The following is a 14,610-nucleotide window of genomic DNA, read 5'->3' as shown; positions in this document are numbered from 1 at the left end:
CACTTGGTATTTTCATATGAATCAGAGACCTTGATTCTCGATCATCACATAATTTTATCCTTTTTTTTCTAAATGATAAAATCAAAACTGATGTAGCATACCACAGTGAAAACGACCATGCCCATTTTAATTTAAAATAATTTTTAAAAATAGTACAGTAAATAAAAATTCACATTGCTGAAGAAGGAAGGATTCTAAACGTCTCCTCTTCCTTATTTGACAAATTTGTCTTAATTTGACAAATGCAAAAAGTAGTAAGAACAAATAGACTGAAATTGTTGATTGATTGTTACTAATTGATTACCCAATCTCAATCTTATTAGCCGGCTTTAATTACCACAATAGTTTTGATTTTATTACTAATTAAAGTAAAATTTAGAAAATAAAGTTCAGAAAAAAATTAAAACAATATTACTGAGAGGTAGTGTATTTATAAAAAAATCAACTCAAAATTTAGTCATGTATCAACATCAAAATAGCCTGTCTTGACCTGTTTTTGGGATTGGTGGGTGGTTTCTCACTACAAAAAAACGCGCGTTTACCTAGCACCGAAGTGCTAGGAATAACCCCAAAGTGCTAGGAAAAATAGAGGTTTCCGAGCACATTTTCGAGCACATAGGGTGCTAGTAATTTGCTCGCTCGGAATTATTTCCAAGCGCCTATCCGAGCAAAACTCAAATATTTCCGAGCACTCGAAACGTGCTAGGAAACTTGGTCAACTCCTCTGCTCTTCCTAGCACCAGTGTGTGCTCGAAATAATGCTCTCCTAGCACCAATGTGTGCTCGGAATAATGCTCTTCCTAGCACCAATGTGTGCTCGAATAATGCGTCTCAGAATCCTACCATAGTTTAGTGCTCGGAGTAATGTGATTCAAGAAACAAAACCTAGCACAATTTGGTGCTTGGAATACTGCATTTCAAAACTCCTAGCACAATTTGGTGCTAGAATTGTACATTTCATTCATATTCACGAATTTCATTATTTTTTCATATTTTTTTTTTATTATTTCAGCTTCATTTTAATTGTTAATTCAATGAAATTAAAATGACATTAAACCAAAACTAGAAATAAAATAAACTAATTGAAAAGCCCAATGGATTACAAGAATTCAATTGTTTCACAAAGTTGATCAATTCAAAATGCAAGTCTAAATCTATATTTCACCAAAATTCTCAAAGTTGATCAATTCAAAATGCAAGTCTAAATCTATATTTAACCAAATTTTTCACTGAACAAGCTCCTCATCTCTTCTTTCATCTGTTCTTTCATCTGCTCCTTCATCATTTCCATATTCATATCATTCGCTTCCTTAATTTTTCTCTCTCTCTCATTCATCTCGGCATGCATTTTCTCCCGCTCTTCTTTAAGTTGTTCTTCAAGTCGTTGCTCGATCAGCTCGTCCATCTTGCTAGGATCGATGTCGGTTGAGCGTACAGATGCATATGCTGATGTAGCTGATGGGAAGTATAATTTTGTTGCACTTCCTGCCCCAGGAATCTGCTTTCTCTTCTTCACCTTCCCATGACGCTCCAAGAAAATGGCATCTAAATCCGGATTCTCAACCCCTTCGGCTCTTAATTCTTCTGCCCTTGTCCTAACATCATCCTTCCAACAAGCAAACACAAATTAGATACTACTATAAGCAGGTGAGCAAACAAACAGTTTCACAACAAACTGACAAGTTTCACAACAAACTGACAAGTTTCACTGCAAAACAGTTTCACAACAAACTGACAAGTTTCACAGCAAGTTCCACAAATATTCTGTACACATGTATAATGTTCAACAAGACAAGATAATTCAAGGATGCTACGCAAATGGTAATTCTACGGCATAACCAAGTCCAAGGTAATCTTCAGTATTCGTGTTTGCTACGCAGATGGTAATTCTACATCCTAACCAAGTCCAAGATCATCTTCAGTATTAGTGTTTGCTACGCAAATGGTAATTCTATGTCATAACAAGTCCAAGGTAATCTTCAGTATTCTTGTTTTCTAAGTCCTACATCATAACCAAATCTGAGGTTGTAGCGTCTAAAGGAATTAGTTACCGGAGAGCCTAATATAATCATAACCATATTGGATTGCTGAATTACCCACATTCAAGGCAGAATTCTATGTGTCGTGAATAAGTCTTATGATTCTGGCATGAGAATCACACGATGAATAAGTCTTATGATTCTGCCATTTTCAAGGATGCTTTCCCTAAAGCTACTACTAAACAATAGGATAAATGCTAACTCAGAATACCTATTATCATGTAGTTCTAAGAAATTAATCCAAGTCAGAATGTACCATCTGATTATATCTTTCCCTTTCTCTATCATATACTTTTACTCTTTACTCTTTGTAGCTTGATAATTGTGAGATCATACATCTTCTAATGCAGTGGGGTTTTGACGGTATGAACTAACCAAAACAATCCACTAAAAAGTTGGAAAAACAATGAGGAAAGCAGAACATTGCCATGGAATGGAGGCCATCTAAGGTTATTAATACCACTAGCATGCATATAAAAGGAAGAGAAGCTAAAACCTGCATTTATACACTAAGTAGGCTGGTTTCAAGCATATGCACATTACTGAATCATCTGATCTTTTACTGTCAAATTAGTCAAATTAAGATTAAACTTACACGAATCTGTGTTGCGCGTTCAGAAACCAGGCCTTGTGAATCTTTTGTTTTGAATGTGTGAGTCCTACCAAAGATATCTACAAATGGAGGCATTATCCCGTCATTTTCCTCTGTCTGCAAAACATTAAAAAGGATTAAAAATATAATCAAAAAAGGAAAGAAATCAAACTAGAACAATATAAATTTTACCATTATTTCAACTGTCTCTTCAAATGGAATACAACCATTACAATGTGTTCCAAAGGCCTTCGCACGCCCTTGTCTACGATTTCTCGAGCACCTCTCAGAAACCTTAATATTCTCAGGAAGCTGCCAGGCATCGGTGTATGTCGTCCACTGGGCATCCGTGAAATAGGCCGGTTTCTTCATTGTCTTTCTTTTATAACCAATGTAATCACCGTACCTAGCTTTGCACTGACTGTGAAAAGCTTTCTTGCATTCCACTTGATCATAAGCTTCGCAGTTGGCATCTTTCTGCAAAATAATAAAGTATTAAATAATTTATGATAACTGAGTTATAAATATAAAATGCACAATTTGACCTCAAATTCTTTCCAATAATGGTTAATATATTCCTCCGAAAGCTTTGCCTGGCTGTATCCTCCCGGATCAACTATGTGCTTGAAAGCCTTATTGCATATGTTGGCTACTACACCAGTCGGACGCAATCTGTATATTAATATACAATTAGTAACTTAAAAAATAATATAATGAATGCATAAAATTAAATGAGCACGTACGTTCCATCCCTAAGTTGTACATATATCCGGCCTCTTGCGTCCCTCTTATATCCATCTTTTTTTGAATTTTTAGCATTTTTAGTGGCTGCATCTCTACCTTCTACTTCAACGTTAGCAGCGGTTGAATACTCCTCGTCACTATTCTCGTCCACCAACTCTAAAGAACCAAGTGGCCGTGAGTCATCGGAGTATGTAGTTGAGCGTCCCAATGATAACCCTCTCATTTCTACAATTATATAACTACCACAAACAAGGCAGAAAGGAGCATGTGATTAGTACTTTTCAATAGGCATGAAGAAAGAAAAACAATATTGTAATGTTGACATCACATATATCACCAAACATTACTGTCATTTTCTTGCCAATGAATACAACAATCACTTATTATCTCTTCGCATCATCAACTCGGGGAAAACAGAGGATTTGACACAAACTTAGCATCAAAATCAGAAAAAAATTCAAGCAGATGATGGAATCAATCAGTAGCAATAGCAAGTTTTGATTCAGGCAGTAATGGAAAATCAACCATGATCATGAGATAGTCCATTATCCAAACGCGACAAAAGCTCTAGGATGCAGCAGGTTATTGAAGCTGAAGCTACTATCTGATAATCCCATTGTGCAAAATAACTGAAACTTAGAGCTCAAACAAATTCATAATACCAGAAATGTTGATATTTTATCTATTGGATTTTGCTTTGAAAGGTGAGTGAGTACATATATGGATATCAAGTGAGTGAGCTCAAACAAAGCTCTATTTTTTTTATCAAACTTGTGCAGTTGCTTGCACTACTCTATAGTACACTATTTATTTTCACTACTATCTACTATGCACTCATTAGTACATACTCAACACATGCTTGTTAGGAAAAAGTTATTATGCATCTGTTGGCACTTGGCTGTATTATATGATGATCTGATTCCCCAGTCATCCATTTACCTATAAATGAGTATGTTTTATTGTATTGCAGGCTGCCTCTAGGCAAGGAAAAGGAATTGACACATCAGACAATGCAGCAAAATCCCACCAAAAACACACAACCTCAATACCTCATGACATAGATCAAAAACCACAGCAATAACTACATTTCACACGGAATCGACCAAATTCACAAAAACCACAGCAATAACTACAGTTTCACACAAGCTAAAAAATGTAACATAGAAAAAATTCACAAAGACAGTAAAGTGATGTGTCAAGTGAAGCTACATTACATCAAGCTTCAAAAAAATCATGATGACAATGCAGAAAGGAGCATGTATCTCATTGTCTTTCAGAAGAAATAACTATGCTTTTTGACATTTATGTAAGTTATTAGACTTGTGCTTATATATATGAAGTGGGAAAATTAGTACATTAAGTCTAAGAGATTTCCAGAATACCAGTGAATAATCTGAAAACACCGGATTTCTTTGGCCCTGAAAACACCAGATTTCTTTGAGAGATGCAGTCCACGATCAATAATTATGGGCCTAGCTCTTTGTTGTCTGCAAACAAGACATAAAACTGAATTATATAAGGAGAAATGAACAGTCAAGGGAAATGATATCAGAAAATGAAACTCAGTTAGCTCTTTGGAATGGCAACGGTATGAACAGTAGAGCAATTTTATCACATAAAGCAAGAATCTGAAAAGTAAATATTATCACAAAATCCCTCTAGAATATTATCACACAGACATCAAACAGACAAACACTGAGAAAGAGATCAAAGCAAAAACACTATGAATGCCATTATAATCCACAATATTATCACAAAATCCCTCTAGAATCCATAATGAAGAGCACACCAAATATGAAAATTGATTTTTTATCCTTTGCAGAAATCATATTTTAATTTTCAGCAGAAATTTTAAATCTCTGCAGAGACGGTATAGAATTTACTTAATTAGCATCCGTGTTTATATCCTTGAGAACTCACATTATGTGGAGCAGCAGAGAGATATGAGAGGCCAAGTTCTCCAAGGAAGAGATCTTTGTCGTCTCCAACTACTGTTCTAGCACAAGCAATGGCAACCCTCTCAGCAACAGCCCCAACTGCACCTCCATGCATTCCACCAGATGCATTCTATGCGTCCAACCAGAATAGTTCAGTCAAGTGGGACAAAATCACAAAAATTAACTCAAAACAATCCACATTCATGAAAAGAAAACAAGCTAGAATGATGAATTTCAAGAAATTAGCTTACAGATAACCAAAAAATTACTTACAGAAGCCAGGCTGCCTAATTTATTAGCTGAGAATTCCATATTACATGAGCTGGGCGATGATCATTTCTAAATTCTAAGTAACCATATCTAGCCCATAGTAGCTCTTAACTAGTCAATCCTCAATCGTGTTAAATACTAGCAACCATCTCGTTTAGCAGATGCGTTAATTACCCAGCCCTTTACTGATGAGGTTAGAAAAACTAATTTATCAGCAAAAATGATGGTAAAATTTACAAGATCAAGTAAATTCATTCCCTCTCCAAAAGCATCAGAGGAAAACTAAAACCTAATATGTACCTAACATTTCATCCGAATTACTAGTTTTTCCCCAATTTCCCAATTAACCTAGAATTTGGAGACCCGCAGAGATAAAGATACAGAAAATCCGAGAATCGATCAATAAACTATACCAATAGAGTATGTTCATTGCACGGAGGATTTGACACAAACTTAGCATCAAAATCAGAAAAAAATTCATGCAGAAGATGGCATCAATCAGCAGCAATAGCAAGTTTTGATTGCAGAAAGGTTCACCAGTGAAGATTCACTTATGTTTAACCAAAATGCATAACTCATGCATGAACTAGCTAGATCTGCAAAAATGAAGTACGCATGCAGCTCATTATCCATAAACAAACACATAAACACAATAAAACAACAAATCAACAACACAATCTCCAAATTCAACCAAATCGCAGCAAGTAGCAGTACAGAATAAACGAAATCCGATGCGGTTTCTACTAGTTTCTCAGTGATGCAAAATCATTCAAATTGAACCTCGAGTCAATGCCAACGCAACAACCAACGCAGATTGATAGCCACAAACAGCGAGAAAACAGCGTAAATCCAACTGAAAGCGAGGGGGAGAGAGAGAGTACCAAATAATTACAAAGAGTGATGAGTCAATTGAAGCTACATTACAACAAGCTCGTGAATAAAATTGAACTCTATGCTTCAACATCGAAACTCTATGCTTTGAAAGGAATCGACTAAATAATTATAGTTTCACACACGGAATCGACCAAATTCACAAAAACCACAGCAATAATTACAGTTTAACATGGAATCGACCAAATTCACTAACCTGCAGGTGTGAGAATGGAAGATGTGTGCGAGCGGTGAGGGAGAGCGGCGAGACCGGTGAGAGAGAGCGGCGAGAGCGGCGAGACCGGCGAGATCGGTGAGAGAGAGCGGCGAGACCGGCGAGATCGGTGAGAGAGAGCGGCGAGATCGGTGAGAGAGAGCGGCGAGACCGGCGAGATCAGTGAGAGAGAGCGGCGTCGGCGAGACCGGCGAGATCGGTGAGAGAGAGCGGCGAGATCACTGTAAGTGTGAAGTGTTTTGGTTTAGTAGCCCTAATTAATAAATGAGGATCACCATCTCATCCGCTAATTAAGCAATAATTTAGTCAAACAATAATTTAGTCAATAATTATCACATAATTTAGTCAATCATAATTTTAGTCAATAATTATTACCACATTTGGTTATAAATGAATTAATTATGACTAACGAGTTTGTAAATAACACTTAAGTCATTCTACACTTAAATCTTTGTTTACCGTTTCATCAATGTCTTCATTTTCTTCCTCATCCTCATCTTCTTCGTCTCCGTCATCTTCATCTTCATCTTCATATTCTTCTTCATCTTCTTCTTCATCTTCTTCTTGATCATTGTCGGCAATTTCTCTCAAAATTGAAATCATTGCACCACTGGGATCACATCGTGGAGGGTCTATGAGTTGAACATCATCAGAAATTTCATGAACTTCTACTTCATCTTGTTGAAAAGCAGCATCTTCATTTTTCTCTTTTGTGGTGGCATAACTAGCATAAAATTTCTTTGCTCGAACTTTGAATACTGCCCGCCAGTTCGCCTTGTCTCTTTTCTTGCTCGGAAAAGGTACAAAATAAACTTGTGATGCTTGTTTGGCTAAGACGAAGGGATCGTATTTTGGGTACTCCTTCTGAATATCCACTTCAACAATTTTGTACTTTGGATGAACAATTGTACCACCGCGTGGAGCTGGAGCCGGATTATACCATACACAATTGAACAATACAACTTTCTTTATTGGTAATGCCCGATATTCCACTTCCACAATTTCTTTCAAAATGCCGTAGAAGTCATCTTCATCATAGCTGTAATTCGACCCTCTGATGCATACCCCACTATTGACTGTAGATTTACTCTTTCCATAGGAATCTGTGTGAAATTTATATCCATTGACAAAACAAACATTGTAACTTGTAACCTCAGTTAATGGTCCTTGCGACAGATAGTATAGATGACTATCACGAGGCAAGTTATTACGGCCCTGTTTGCCAAACACAATTAGTGAATAAGTATATTTTTCGACAAATAATGTACAAAGAAAAAATATAGAAAACTTACATATTCTTTGAACCATGATGCATAATGATCTTCTAATTGTTGCTCTATCTGAGGAGGTGTTATTCCCGGATGCCACCCACGCAATTGTGCAATGAACATACTGTTTTATAAAAAAAAACAATTGTTAAATAACATTTAGTTAGTTAAATAAATGAGTATTGAGGAAATCAAACTTACAGCTCGAATTCCTTTGCTTCCTGAGTATTAACTAATATGTAAGTTTGTGCCGCTTTGTATTCCACTTCTGACAAGAATCGTGTTCGTCCATTCCCAACACATCTCGTATCATATGTGAAAATTGGAAGCATATCTTTGGGGTGGATAGAACCTCCGCCATCATCATTACGAGGAACATCTCTACCTCGGCAACGGACATGTGACTCGAAGTAATAAGTGCAGAAATGTGATGCTTCCTCAGTCAAATAGGCATTACATATAGATGCTTCAACTGCAGCTTTGTTCTTGACATTTAACTTCAACTTGCGCATGTACCGCTCAAATGGATACATCCATCGAAAATGCACCGGACCTGCGATTAACGCCTCATATGGTAAGTGGATTGGAAGATGCTCCATGGAGTCAAAGAAAGACGGGGGAAATATCATCTCAAGCTTGCACAAAGTAACTGCAATCGACTCATTATACTTTGTCATATCAATTTCCCTTATCACCGTAGCCGTAAGATCTCTGAAGAAATTGCTCAACTCGGTCAAAGGTTCCCATACTCTGTGTGGAAGTAACTCACGGAGTCCGATTGGTAATAATCATTGCATAAACACATGACAGTCGTGGCTTTTCATGCCGAACAACTTATGTTTCTTCATATCAATGCACCTTGATAGATTGGAAACATAACCATCCGGAAATTTCAAACTGTGTAGCCACTTGAGCAATAATTCCATACTTTCTTTGTCAAGCGTGTAATCAGCCTTATGATATTTTCCACCACGTGGCCAAAGCTCGGGTCGTATACCAAGCAATTCCAAATCCCTTCTTGCATTAGCATTGTCTTTTGTCTTGCCTTCTACATTCATAATGGTATTGAAAATATTATCAAAAATATTCTTCTCTATGTGCATGACATCCAAATTGTGGCGAATCACATTTGTTTTCCAATACGGAAGATCCCAAAATATGCTTCGTTTATTCCACCCAAAAATCTTGCTCAACTCAGAGTTTATTTCCGCATCTTCATCAAATACTCTCTTGAATTCAAATTGTTCCAGATGATCAAGTATTTGTTCTCCATTTAAGAATGGAGGAGGACCAGAATGCTCGGTTATGTTCTTTCTAAAGTTCTTTCTGTCTCTGCAGAATCGATGATTTCTGTTGAGAAACCTCCTGTGGCAATCAAACCAAGTGGTTTTCCGTCCATGCTTCAAGGAGAAAGCTTGCGAGTCCTCCATACAATATGGACACGCACGGTGTCCAGATGTGCTCCACCCTGACAACATTGAATACGCAGGGAAGTCACTGATAGTCCACATCAACGCTGCGCGTAGCTGAAAGTTCTGTTTTCTTGATATATCATATGCAGGGATTCCTTCTGTCCATAAATCGTTGAGCTCTGCGATCAGGGGTTGTAGAAACACATCAATATTCTGCTTGGGATTCTTCGGACTGGGCACAATCACTGTGAGAAACATGTATGGATCTTTCATGCACATCACTGGAGGCAAGTTGTATGGAGTTAAAATCACTGGCCATAATGAGTACTGCGAACCGGTCTGACCAAATGGTTGAAATCCATCAGTACTAAGTGCTAACCTGACATTTCTTGATTCAGAAGCAAAGAAAGGATGTATCTTGTCGAAGGTTTTCCAGGCTACAGAATCTGCCGGATGAGACATCTCTCCTGGAGTCTGGATGTGCTCTGCATGCCATCGCATGGATTGAGCGGTAATTTCGGATGCATACAAACGCCTCAACCTTGGGCCTAAAGGGAAATAGTACATCCGTTTGAGTGGACTTGTGCCATTACCCTTAAATCTGGCCTGACCACAAACTTTGCATTCAGTTCGGTTCTCGTCTTCCCTCCAGTAGATCATGCACCCTCTCTTGCAACAATCTATCTTGAGAACCGGCATATCTAAGGTCTGCATTTGTTTCTTGCACTTATAAAAGCTACTAGGCATACGATTTGGTTTCGGCAAGCATTCCTCCATAAATTGGCACAATTCGTCAATAGCTCGCTGAGACATTCGATGTTCAGACTTCATAGTCATCAGTCGAGCATTTGTTGACAACTCAGAATAATCACAACCCGCCCACAAATCAGCCTGAGACGCTTCTAATAAATTATAGAACTGCTGCGACTCGTTAGTGGGTGATTCCGGCATGTAAGCAGGCAGGACATATTGTTCGGAATGTTGCGCTTGGAAATGATGAGGCTCGTGACTGGCTGTCTGTCCCCACGCATTGTATACCATATGCTGGTATGGATCCGATGATGGATCGAAATGCATAGATTCAGCCGGTGTTGAACTGGACGACGCTTCTACATCGCAATGAAATCTCCAATCATAGTAATCTGGGGTAAACCCCCTTCTCACAAGGTGCTCTTTCACCGTATCAGGAGAAAAAAATTTGTTATTATCACATTTTGCACATGGACATCTAATTTTTGAACCATCCATTTTAGAGGGAAATGACACAGCAAAATTTATAAACGCATCTAACCCATCGATAAAATCACAATTGAATTCTCCGGTGGGATACTTTCGCTCATACATCCACTCTCGTCCCAGAATTTTATCCATTTCACTATCCTGTAGTATGAAATCAAAACAAATAAAATGATACTTTCAATAAATTAACAAAGAGTTTAAAAAATATTAGCAAATAAAAATTATAATATTGATCATCAAAATATTACTTGAATAAAAATATTATTTCAAATTATTAAAATTCTCAAGTTTCTTGTCTAGAGAAGTTTGATATAGAATAGTTAGCTAATCTATCATTTTCATGGGTAAGTCCACTATATATTAGTCACTAAATTAATAAATTAAAGTAACCTATCCATTTTACTATCCCTATAGCATAAAATTAATATAAATTAAAACAGATATAATAATATTCTAATTATTTAACATGAAGTTAGAGAGAATAACTAAAAAATATAAATTATACTTTTAGATAAAAGATAACGAGGCGAGGTGGCAACGGGCAAAGAGACAACTTTGGTTTGAAGAAATAACAAGGTAAGATTGAAACAATGTAGGAAAAGATTGAAGAAATCGAGTTGGAGAGAAAATGGAAGAAGTTAAATGATAGGAGTTAGATCCAGATCTGTGTGGAAATAATATCCTAATTCCGAGCACCTTGCAAGTGCTAGAAAATATTCCGAGCACAATCAATTTGTGCTAGGAATGTTTCGAGCACAGTCATTGTGCTAGGAATGTTCCGAGCACAGTGATAGTGCTAGGCATTTTTTGCCGAGCACGGTCATTATGCTAGCAATTCTTCGAGCATAGTCATTGTGCTAGAAAATTTTTCCGAGCACAGTCATTGTGCTAGGAATTTGTCCGAGCAAAGTTAATTTGTGCTCGTAAGTTGCAATAGTCATTCCTAGTACGTTGACCATGCTCGAAATGTGGTCGAGGGTGCATAATTTCTTCAACATTCCGAGCACTATCAGAAAGTGCTCGGAAAATGCTAGGTAAATTCCGAGCACATATTGGTGCTCGAAAATAAGTGCTAGGTAAATGCGCGCTTTTTTGTAGTGTCTGGTTAGTGAACTAAAATATAAATGCTCGTATTAATTATATCCATGGACGTATTGTCTACTTGTAATTTGGCAGTTTTATGCATAAAGTTGCAGCTATAATAATGATTTAACGAATTTCAAATACAAACATATACTAATTAATCAATTATTGTACTGGTTGAGTAATTTGCATTAGATCATTATCATTTGACTAACTATGGAAATGGGAGAAAATAAAGACATAAATCTTCTGCCGGCTAGAGCTTACGTCCAAGAGAAAAATACATATATTCTTCACTTTACCATTATTTAAAGAGACATACATCCATTGCTCCCACTTGAATGAGAGAGAGAAGATGGCGAATGTAAACAAAAAGAGAGTGTGTGTGACTGGTGGAACAGGTTTTCTTGGATCATGGACGATCAAGAGGCTACTTGAAGACGGCTACTCCGTCAACGCCACCGTCAGACTCCATCCAGGTTCCTATTTTTCTCGCTTCTGTGAGATACGCATATTTCTAACGTGTCAATAAAAAATATAAGTGAGATCATGTAAGCTGTTAGAAACATAGATCAAGCAGTGGCGGATACACATATGAATGTCTTGGGGCTTAAGCCTCTAATAAACTTGATTTTTTTATATTTTTCTTTTATAATTTTTTTAATTAATATCAATTTCATGAAACTTCTTATATAAAATCCTCTATTAATGAGCTAAATTATATGATCATAATTTGAATAGTTTTTTTTATAAAAGAGCCTCTATCAGTGATGATTTCTGCTTCCGTCATATAGACCAAGGGTTCATGTGCATTAGATCCAAGGATTCTAGTTTGCGTCTTTAAATATATGCATCTCTAACAACTTGCATAATCAAATGTTTATGTTTTTCAGGTGACACGTTAATATGTGTCTCTCATATTAACACACCTGTTACCATTTCTCGAAAGTAAAAAGATTTTGTAAATATATTATTTTTCTCTATATTCGTCTACTTCGAGAAAAAAATCGAGCCTCGATTTTGAACTTTTTTTTATTAATAGACCAAAAGAGGGACATTAGCTACCTCACGAATCTACCCGGCGCGTCCGAGCGGCTGCGGATCTTCAACGCCGACTTGGACGAGCCGGACACCTTCGCGGCTGCCATCGAAGGATGCGACGGCGTGTTCCACATGGCCCACCCGCTCGACTTCGCCGAGAAAGACACCGAAGAGGTGAAGCTCAAACGCGTCACCACCGCCCTACACGGCATCCTACGCGCCTGCGCCGACTCCAAATCGGTCCGCCGCGTCGTCTACACCTCCAGCGTCTCCGCCGCCCTCTTCAGCGCCGCCACCAACGACGAAAACTCGTGGACCGACGTGGAGCTCATCCGCAGCCTGAACACCTTCGGAGGGCCCTACGTCGTGACGAAGACGGTGGCGGAGAGAGCCGCAATCGATCTGGCGGCGGAGCTCGATTTGGACCTCGTCTCCGTGTTGCCGACGTGGATCACTGGCCCTTTCATTTGCCCTAATTTGCCGGATACTGTTCACATCTCCATGGCCTTGATTAATGGTACACTAATTCAAAATTGTGTATTTTCTTATTACTTGAGCAACAAGCAAATCTTGAATTCGAATTGGAATTGATAACGTAGGTGACAAGGGACACTACCAGCACCTAAAAGAAGCGAGTTTAGTCCACGTGGATGATGTCGCTCGGGCGCATATCCATCTGCTGGAGTATCCGGAAGCGAAGGGGCGATATATTGTTGCCGCGGCTCAGTTCACTATTGATGAGCTCTCTCATTTCCTTGCTGCTAAATATCCACATTATCAGATGCCTTCTTCAGAGTAAATTCAATTATTTTTTAAAAAAAAATAAATTGATTAGGCATTAATTTTTTATTTTTTACTTTTGGGGGTGCAGTGTGTGGAAAGATGTGACGGCGGTGAAATCGTCGGGGCTGTAAGAAGCTGGAGGAAACGGGATTCAAGTATGAGAATGGATTGGATGAAATGTTTGACGACGCAATTAAAGCATGCAAAGAGAAAGGGCTTATGTAGATGTATTTGAATGAATTCGATTATGGTTTCATCTTGATTTGAAGTTTAATTGTGTGTTTTCTCGTGCAAAAATTGGGAGGAATAAACGTTGTTCGTGATGTAAGTACTAGTATAAAAATTTAAGGTTACAAAATAATGAAGATTTTTTTTAAGATGAGAAGCAGCACCAGCGCCGACGCCACCTCTCTTTTCAAAATCGGTTAATAGTTAGGCACTATTTTTGCAAAATCATACTTATAACAAAGTAGTGTAAGTGTAACCTTTTGTTACACGATATTCACTATTCGTAGATCTTGCAAGTGTAAACACGTAGTAGTACATTGTTATACGCTATTTGCAAATTGAAAACCGTATAACAATTGTTATTTTCAGATTTTTTTTGTCTGCATTATGTATATTTGACTAAAATAAGGTTACGATATTCGCACCGGGCGATTTAATTTTTATATTTAGAAAATAGGAGTATATGTCAGGGGAGGAGTGATCAATTGCTAACTAATTAGCTATTTCAAATTAAGATTAAATCTTAGCAATTAGATTAGAAGATAATGTCACATAAATTATATTTTTAATTAAGAAAATTAATAAATAAAGTATTAATGTCAATTCTCTCTCATTAAAATCATCTTAAAACTTTAAATTTGCGTAACTTTCTCGATTTAAATTATTTTTTCGCAAAAAATATATCAAAATAAAGATAATTTTATAAGGATTCCAATGAGATCTCAATTGCATATGTTCCGACGACATTCGGATGATGAAATTTGATATTTTTTATTTTAATTTTCGTAAATATTGATAACCAGATTTTTATCAACAAATACATCAAAAAATCTCAATAAAACCATGTAAAAATCTCAATAAAATCATGT

General features: G+C 37.2%; 2 protein-coding genes and 2 pseudogenes across 3 annotated transcripts; 1 reads left to right on the top strand and 3 right to left on the bottom strand.

Moving 5' to 3' along the window:
• Nucleotides 1-1,102: 1,102 nt before the first annotated feature.
• Nucleotides 1,103-3,102, bottom strand: LOC148934347 (uncharacterized). The gene is made up of 2 exons (XM_089063475.1): nt 2,635-3,102; nt 1,103-1,606 (listed from the first exon to the last, which is right to left on the bottom strand). The coding sequence occupies exons 1-2, from the start codon at nt 2,725-2,727 to the stop codon at nt 1,214-1,216; spliced, it is 486 nt and encodes a 161-aa protein (XP_088919601.1). The 5' UTR covers nt 2,728-3,102; the 3' UTR covers nt 1,103-1,213.
• A 2,978-nt stretch (nt 3,103-6,080) lies between these two features.
• Nucleotides 6,081-8,078, bottom strand: LOC148934346 (uncharacterized). Its single transcript, XM_089062275.1, has 3 exons — nt 7,980-8,078; nt 7,296-7,902; nt 6,081-6,178 (listed from the first exon to the last, which is right to left on the bottom strand). The coding sequence occupies exons 1-3, from the start codon at nt 8,076-8,078 to the stop codon at nt 6,081-6,083; spliced, it is 804 nt and encodes a 267-aa protein (XP_088918401.1).
• Nucleotides 8,079-8,152: 74 nt separating this feature from the next.
• Nucleotides 8,153-10,615, bottom strand: LOC148934345 (uncharacterized; annotated as a pseudogene).
• A 1,292-nt stretch (nt 10,616-11,907) lies between these two features.
• Nucleotides 11,908-13,907, top strand: LOC125223770 (vestitone reductase-like; annotated as a pseudogene). Its single transcript, XR_016130495.1, has 4 exons — nt 11,908-12,168; nt 12,732-13,247; nt 13,330-13,525; nt 13,602-13,907. The product of XR_016130495.1 is annotated as a vestitone reductase-like (transcript).
• The last annotated feature ends 703 nt before the right edge of the window (nt 13,908-14,610 follow it).

Source organism: Salvia hispanica, chromosome 1 (genome assembly GCF_029641045.1).
Source record: "Salvia hispanica isolate PSC_SH4W2 chromosome 1, Shi_PSC_v1, whole genome shotgun sequence".
NCBI lineage: Eukaryota > Viridiplantae > Streptophyta > Magnoliopsida > Lamiales > Lamiaceae > Salvia > Salvia hispanica.
Note: the sequence above shows the minus strand (reverse complement) of the source record. Positions and strands in the feature narration are given on the sequence as shown.